Source organism: Anabas testudineus, chromosome 22 (assembly GCF_900324465.2).
Source record: "Anabas testudineus chromosome 22, fAnaTes1.2, whole genome shotgun sequence".
Taxonomy (NCBI): domain Eukaryota; kingdom Metazoa; phylum Chordata; class Actinopteri; order Anabantiformes; family Anabantidae; genus Anabas; species Anabas testudineus.
In genome coordinates this window covers 5559902-5568244 of record NC_046630.1, presented here as the reverse complement: position 1 = coordinate 5568244, position 8343 = coordinate 5559902, and the positions used below count along the sequence as shown (strand labels likewise).

The 8343-nt window shown below is 42.5% G+C and overlaps 1 protein-coding gene across 7 annotated transcripts in view; it reads left to right on the top strand.

The window, feature by feature from the left end:
* The first annotated feature begins 2396 nt into the window (after window positions 1-2396).
* Window positions 2397-8343, top strand: part of LOC113147977 (DNA (cytosine-5)-methyltransferase 3A-like) — a 33486-nt gene continuing 27539 nt past the window's right edge. For 6 of the 7 annotated variants that reach the window (XM_026339383.1, XM_026339382.1, XM_026339381.1 and 3 more), the window contains exons 1-3: window positions 2397-2526; window positions 3669-3874; window positions 6484-6591. In XM_026339383.1, the coding sequence (XP_026195168.1) occupies window positions 3794-3874; window positions 6484-6591 (189 nt within the window). In that variant the 5' untranslated portion in view covers window positions 2397-2526; window positions 3669-3793. The remainder of the gene's footprint in view (window positions 2527-3668; window positions 3875-6483; window positions 6592-8343) is intronic. The other variant, XM_026339378.1, reaches the window with a different exon arrangement.

Below are 8343 nucleotides of genomic sequence, written 5' to 3'. Positions count from 1 at the left end.
AATATGACTGTGACTGGTCATGGCAGGTGTGTTTTTTTTAAGTGAATCATCGTAGAATACTTATTTGAGACATTTGTACTTTACTTATACTCGTCCCTTATCCTTCTTAACTTCAATTCACTACATTTCAGTGGGAAGTTTATTATTTTTTACTCTTACAGTCTTACAGTCTGTCTAATCAGTCTGTCAAATCAAGTGATCAGCTCATTAAATATGATGGATTCTTACATAATAATGTAATTATTGGATGTTAAACCCTCCCACTGACAAGTTATTCTCACATAAATCAGTAATAATATAATAATTTAATCATAATATGATCATTTGACCTACATTAGTGAGAACGTTACCTTTCATACTAAATTATATTTTTACTTTTAGTCAAGTACATTTTGAATATGTTCACAGGTATTTAGTATTTCAACCAACATTAACATTTCACTCACTTGTCCGTGTGCTTGTCTCAACATCTAACCTCCAGTTCATGGAAGAATGATATATTATGTTGTACAACTTAGTCCTTCACAGGGTTCCTCTTCCTCCTTCTAACAACAGAACAAATCAGGGAAACATTTCCTCCCACCAGTTCGACCTAAACAATTCCCTTTCCTGCCTCACTTTCAAAAAACACTAAATGACTTTTGGTTCCCGCTGCTCGAGGCCCAGACGGTGGGGAGAACGTCTGGTATGAAGGTGACTCGAGATGCTGTGGCCTCCTAACGTCCTCTGTGGGTTTTGACACAGAGAGCAGGCAGCATGCTGCTCCTGTCTGTAGGTCATATGGCGTCGTCTCACTCCTGTTATGGCTGCTGTCCTCAGATGAACCACTGAGTTGCATTGACTCTATGAGAAAGAGGAGACGTTGCTGCTTCCAGATTATTGAGCCACATTTTCCTGCTGCACACATTCATCGAGAATAGATTTTATTTTAGCCAATGCACTGTCACATGTTACATCATCTGATCTGCAAACTCTCCTGCTAGTGTGCTGCTGGATTTTAGGTTTTCAGAAAAGACCCTTTGAGTTGTCACAGCAGGAAAAAGCACAGGTGGAACTAATAGCGTTAACAATGGCCATTGGTGACACATGTGTTTCAGAAATTAAAACATCTGCTGTGAAGAAGCTTGTATAGGACTGGAGGACACTACATTTATGCCTGAACAGAATCTCAGGTGTCATAACATTAGATACCAATGTTCACATTAAGAGTTTTTTACTATTTCAACACTTTAAAGTTAAGAATAATCTGAAAAATGACTGCAAGGCATAAACCCATTAGCCAAACTTTAAAACCACAAGGTGTATGCTTTACTTCACTGGGCCCCTAAACTTGCTTGAGGCCCCACGTAACTACATGGCTACTAAGGTCCCCACATCCACCAAAGGGCCCCTAAATGCAGCTGTTTTGTTTTGTTGTATATTTTATGTCCCTTTGCAAAAACATGTAACTGCACTTGGATCCTATCTTTTACCAAGGTCATTTGTTTTTTTCATTTTTCCATGTGGACATGCAAAGATAAACACAAAAGCTGTTTTCTAGTTTAGTGAAATGCTGTGTGTGCTTGGATATTTCTTACACTGTATTTGAAATGTCACCGCTGTTGTGTGTAACGAATTTTGAGGAGGTGGAGGTGGCGTCTACACAATAGCACAGCTGGTAAATCAGCCTAAAAAAAAACCCACTACATGAAGGTGTATGTGAGAGCAGCAGAGAAAATGAGCTTTAGTGCTTATTTTTGTCTTCATTTCGGAGTCACTCAAAGTTTGAAAAATCAGTTCAGCTGGTTACTGATATTCAAACATGATAGTGTCTACTGCATCCAGATGTGTGTATGTCAGTGTCCTTTATGCAGTAATTATCCACCTTCACCTCTCAGCCTCTGCACGCTCCTGTTTGGAGCTTTGCAGGGCGGTGAAGTTGCTGCCTTTAGGACCCTGTGGCAGTGGCAGGCAGTCTGCATGACTGCACGTTAGTTCCCAAGTCTCGGGAGTAGTGACGCCTCGTCACGTGACCGACCAGCATCGCTCCTGCGACCTGTGCGGTAGTTGGTGTAAAAACAGTCCTATGGACGGTCTGCTTCTGTCTCTGACACCCAGCAGCACGTGTCTGGGTGAAGTTGCATGTGAGACTTAAAATGCATTGATTCAAACATTCAAATGTTTTGGATCCAGCATGCAACGCGGTGGATGGTGCATGTGTCCGGTGTGAGGTTTCTGCATCTCATGGACCACATCGTGCTGCTGGTGGAAACGCTGAGTGTGTGTGTGTGTGTGTGTGTGTGGGGGGGGGGGGGGGGGGGGGGCGCCGCAAAGGGGAGTCCTGGCTGGGTGGCCACGTGACATGACGTCACCGCCCCCCGGTCTTGGGAACTAAGCTCCACGGTCTGCAGGCCCCTGCAGTGAGAGCGGCGCATCTGGAAGAGAGCTGGCCGGCTGGGGAGGTGGAGGACGGGGAGAGAAGAGGAAGGAGGCTCCGGGAGCAAGCGAGACAAAAAAAGGGTCAGGCCTGGGACCTGGGAAAATCGGGTAACGAACACGCAGCGATTCGCGCATTTCAGTCCGTTGAACCCGGCTCTGGTAACCGCACAGGATGTGAACAAAAAACGTGAAAGCCCCGAGAGCGGAAGGGGCTCGATGGAAACGGGAAAATACCGATTTAGGGTTGGCTTTTTGCAGATGTGCTGATTGGACATCGCGATGTGCGCTTGAACTTGACCGAATTTACGGCACCGAACCCGGACCGCGGCTGCTTAAGACACCGGCCTTATGACTCAAATAACGGGGGTTTGCTCAGTGGCCGTGGCCTGCACAGAGCCACAATCCCCCGGCTCATGCTGCAGACTTCCCTGTTGCAAAAGACGACTAAAGTAAAGTTTGCGATTTAAACGCGCAGCTAATTGAATTAGAAATCAAAGTCGGTCGATCGCGGCAACGTTGGCGTGTTGCCCGACTGGAGCTGGATGTGCATGGAGATGCGGTGACATTAAACGCATGTGTGGCCTTATAATAAATTATTTTTCAACATTACATGTTCCGTTGTCTGCAATTATTTTTCAGGAGGGACGACTTCATTCCAGCAGCATATTAGACCTTTGAAATAAAGCAGAATCGAGCCCCTTCACTCTGATTTAACCTCAATCTGTATGAATCTAGATACATATGCTTCTTTTTTTTTTTTTTTTTTTTGCATATTTCCACGAGTGCAACAGTGTGACTGTGCTGCGCATGGCTGACTGCTGGAGTAACTTTAACTCAGATACTTGACGGGATTATTAAATATTAATCATTGTTATAATAATATCCAACGTTATGATTGTGCGAAGTTGATTTCGTGGTGTTTGTCAGGTTGCTGTGAGCACAGTAGCAGCCGTGCGTTGTCGAATAATGTACACCCATACATCCATGCGGTGGAAGAAGAGGCGCAAGAGTAGTCATGCAGTGTCCTATATAGCTGCCTATACGTGATATGGACTCCCAAATGAAAGCTGATTCGCCATAAGTGCCTCTTTATGACAGAAAATAAGATTACACTGAACTGATTTTAGGAAGATAAACCCAATGTGTGGTAATTGCATGAAGCTCTGCTCACTTCTAAATTAAAGCACTGTGCAAAACTAAAGTGTGAGGATTGACTAAGCTGATTGTCACTTTTCTTTCTCACCTTCCAGGAGAGAGGGGAGAAGAGGGGATCATCTCTCACTTTTATTTTATGTTTGTTCCATTGAGTTTGTTTTTGGCCTGAATCTTCCCTCATCTGCATCACCCATCGTCAGACATCACCTGTAAGCCTACAATGCCGTCCAACCCCTTCACCAACGCCAACACCACTGCATTCAAAGCACCAGACTTCACGGATTCACCTGCAAACAGAATGGTAGGAAACATCTGTGAAACATAAAAGTATGTGACGGGAAGGTATTTATGAGGCCAATCTGAAACTCGGTGTGTTGGGTGAATGACTCAGGATTTCTCAACTTTACAGCCACAGTGCGTTCAACGGGTTCATTCAGTCATTGAGTGTGTTTTGGTTTTATGAATGACCTGAGCTAGGTTGTTGATTAATTTGGATTTGACTCTCTGTCCCTGAACATTGCATTTTTTAAAGACCTCACAAGCTCCTGAGTGTTGATTTAAGAGGAGACTGACCCAGCAATGATGCAGTGCAGCTATGGTATTGAGTATCAGCGTGTATGAAATGCAGATTTTAGGTCAGGATATGGTTATATAGTGTTATTTAACATACAATTAACATGTTTTAAAGTAATTAAAACCCTTTCAATATAATGAATAGATTTAATCAGTCAGTCAGGCTAATACATTATCAATCTCTCCAATCCAAAGACTTCCTGAGGTTGACTTGTTGGTATTGATCCCTGCTGCTTATTGAAGACATAGTCAAATTCATACTGCAGGCTCCGACAGCATGTGGAGTGCGATGTCATCTTTCACGATGCAGACAGACTCATTGACTCATTATTACAGCGCTTGTGTAACTGCAGCATCACAGATGCTCCACGGTGGCAGCGGCGGCAGCGTCACCGTCGCGAGGTGCAGCTGTATTATGTGACATTTGCTGTTGTAATGGTGGCTGGTGACGTGGGCGTTGGCTGGTGTAGGTTGAGCTGGAGCTGGAATGGCTCTACGGCTCCTTTACTTGGGGGATCTGTCCTCTTCCTCTACATTCCCATTACACAGTACTGCCCTTAGTCTTGTTGCCTGGCAACAGACATTGCCTTAAATAACCGGCTACCCAGACAGAAATAGTGCAGAGATATTGACAGTGTAGTGGGCTTCACTCCAGGCAACAACAAATCATATTTCAGGCTTTTCTGTTGTTTTTTTTTTCTTTTTTGTAGAAAATATTAGGTTGAAGCTGTGTGTGAAAATGGCGTGTTATTTTCATACAGCATGTCGGCGCTCTCAGGTTGAGAATCGGACGGGAGGTGCGGCGCAGGCTTCTCCTGCAGAGATAGCCAGGCACCACTGAATTGTGTCATCCGTGTAAGTGGTTCCCAAATGAGCCTGCACGCCAGGCTGCACTCAAAACGTGCTATTATCTATGCAAATTCTGCCGCACTGCTAAGGAAAAACACCACACTATTAGGTCTGGTCTATTAGCAATCACACAATGAACCAGCACCATCTGAAAAACACATTCTCTCACAAAAGGGATCCAGTGCTGTGTAACATAATGGAGGCCAATACAGAAAACCATTGATGAGTATGCTGTGATGATTCGTACAGATTCTAGTGCAATATTTCCTCAGTTATAACCCTGTGCTCATTAATCACAGTGATCACATCCATCTCTTTATGTAAATTAATTTATTACCATGGGACACTAATGGTTGATGGATTTGTTCCATTTTAGCAGCAAACACTCTCAGAATGTGACACGGTCTGACCTTTGAAACCCAAACCTGGGTTTATTAACGTCGTCCACCTTTTAAATGATAAAACTGCAGTCAGTTGCAGTGTGAGCATGTTCTAAAGCGCTAAAGACTGTTTTTAGTGCTTTTACTATTTAGAAAGGAAGAGGCAGAAACAGAAGGTGATGATATTCTGTAACCTGATCACATAGGTTTGACAGATTTACTAAAGAGTATTTGTATAGGTCAGGTATTTTGGTAGGTGTTACCACAGGTAGCTATGCTCATCCTATGAGCTTATCAATATCTCCGTCATCACTGCAGTTTTTATCTTATTGGAATTGTTATGATTAATCACATTAAAAGTTTGAGAAACTATTAAATGTACTTACCAACACGTCAGCAGAGAGATTATATTGCAGAAATGCCATTTATCTTCTCACATTCAATCCTGAAGGAGTTTAATAAGGGCCCAGCCCTCCACCCCCCACTGCAGCTGTCAGGAATGGCCTTGCAATCTCATTTGCATTCAGACCTGGTGCTGGTGGTCCTATTCAGTCAATATTGAAACTCAAAGCATCTACATTAGGATCATCTTTTCTCCCATCAACCCCAGGGGTACTTGGTGGTGGCTGACATGGGGCTTTGTTCATGGGATAGACAGTTTTATTAATCAAAGGGAAATTGCAGCAGAAGAAGGTGGGGGCCGGTCGACGTCTTTGTAACGGTGTCAAGAGGAGATTGTCTGGGGAAGGTCAGCTCTGCGTCCGCGGAGCTTTCACTTCAGCCTAGTTCAAAGGAACGTGTCATTCAATTTCTATCCTTCTCATTGTCCACTCAGCCAAAGACACTCAAGGACCTGTTGCATTGCACAATTCTCAAGTGTTTTAGTGTGATGCACTGTTGTGTGTCCTGCAGCTCTGGTATCTTTGGTTGGGATGAGAGTGCCACTTTGTTTACTGTATGCACAAATACAATCTTTCATAACCTGGAAGTCTGCACTGTACTACACTACGTGCATCCAGGCCCATTATTATTAGTAGTAGTACAGTGCTGCTTTAATTGTAATTATTGTGCCAAATATATATTATAGTGTTCTCTTCTTTGTTCACAGGGTGAGAGCACAATACTGGACATGGACCTGATGACGGAGGAGAAGTCAGCTAAAAGTAGCTCCTCATGTAAAGTTGGCAAGCCTGGAAGGAAGCGCAAGCAGTTTGCAGTGAGTGTTGAAAATGTCAGACAACTAAAACCACACGTGCATTTTTTATCAGCCGTTAATATCAATGTTCAAAACGTTTTTCATTTATTGATGGTGGAAAATTAAGACATATCAATGTATTAAGTCATTGATAGTGTTGCAGTCATTTGTGACATGACAGAATTAGTTGTGTCAAGATTTAAAAAATAAATTAAGAGGTTCGAACCTTGATGACTTACTCATCGAATTTCAGGACAAAGGCGCGAATGCATCGATTGTAGAAATAGTTCAACACAACTGGGGGGGAAGGCATTTAAGATGCTTTTATATGATATGGATGAGATGGAGGCGGTGATTCAGTACCTCAAATAGGAGAAACTGTGTCTAATGTATGGCAACGATTGGTGTGTGTCTCTCTAAATGGCAGCAGAAAGACAGAAACAGCAAAGACTTAATAACATTGAATATCAACACAAGCTGTTACTCTTGTCAGCACCGTCCATGCAAAAATGAAGGTGTTCAGAACATGTTAGCCTGTGAGACACTACTGGTACTCATGAATAAACATAGCACAGTCTCCACCACACAGAGACACAACACTAACAGCATTTGTAATCTGTTCGTGAAGCTTTTTGTAGTCAAAAACCTTGATATAATAATGACTCCTGGGCTACCATGTATCTGGATTATTATTTTTGTGTCTAAGATGTTATCATTTGCATAAACAAGCACCTCAAATCATGTTAATAAGTTCTCACAGTGTGGTTCATTTTACCCACAAGGGCATTGTGAAATAAAATATTTGCTGATAATATAAGATATGAATGTGCTGGAGTGTTTGTGTGACTGTATTTAAAGCAGCTGAGCTGTAGTACTCATAAGAGATTGAGAAAAACTATACTCACAATCAGGGTGGTTGTGATTTCAGTCAGCTCTCGTGGACTGACCATATGGCCAAACACTTCAGTCACAGCAGTGTTTCACTGTTGGTATTTTCTAAATGACACAGGCATTTATATGACTGCTGGTGGATCAGTACAGTAAGTTTTGTTTTCTTTTTGCTAATTATTAGAAACATTAGTCTCAAGTATATCCTTCTAAAGGGAGAAGTGTGTACTCATTTACTGCCTCTCATGGAGTTTTCCATTTTAAATATTAACTTCTGTTAAGTGGCTCGCGCTTCTCTGTAGGGGGGTCACATTACTCAGTAATCTGCAGTAAAATCTCCACTTGAAATATTGTCTAACTTCATGTATACTAAAAGGAACGCTGACTGAAAAAGTGTACTTTAGCTCTCTTTTGGTGTCCATCAGCTCCGGATGTGACTTCTTATATGATTATCTAGAGTTGGTTACTGCTGGTTAGTAGTAGTAGTGCAGATTTAATAATTTATTAAACTAATGGTAGCAGGAGTTGGGTTGGGTAGTGTTTTGTTTTGGCCTCTCTCTGCCGGCCTTAGCTGCCTTATTTACCAACTGTGACCTCTGACCTCTGGCAGGGGCCTCATGTAGTTCACTGGGTCACTAATCTGTGACCTCTTGCTGAAGGTCACAGATTAGTGACCCAGAAACTGAGACAGCTCTGTGTACTGTTAATGTGTGTGAGAGCATATTGCCTAAATGTGTGCATGTGTTCGACTCTGTTTGCTTTTCTTTGTGGGTTTTTGCCTAAACCCACACACTCTGCAGCTTCTTTTTGTAGTTATGAATTGAATATTAATAATGTCTCAGCTGCGGGTTTGTTGTTTTCATTCGTTGTGTCAAACAGATTTAC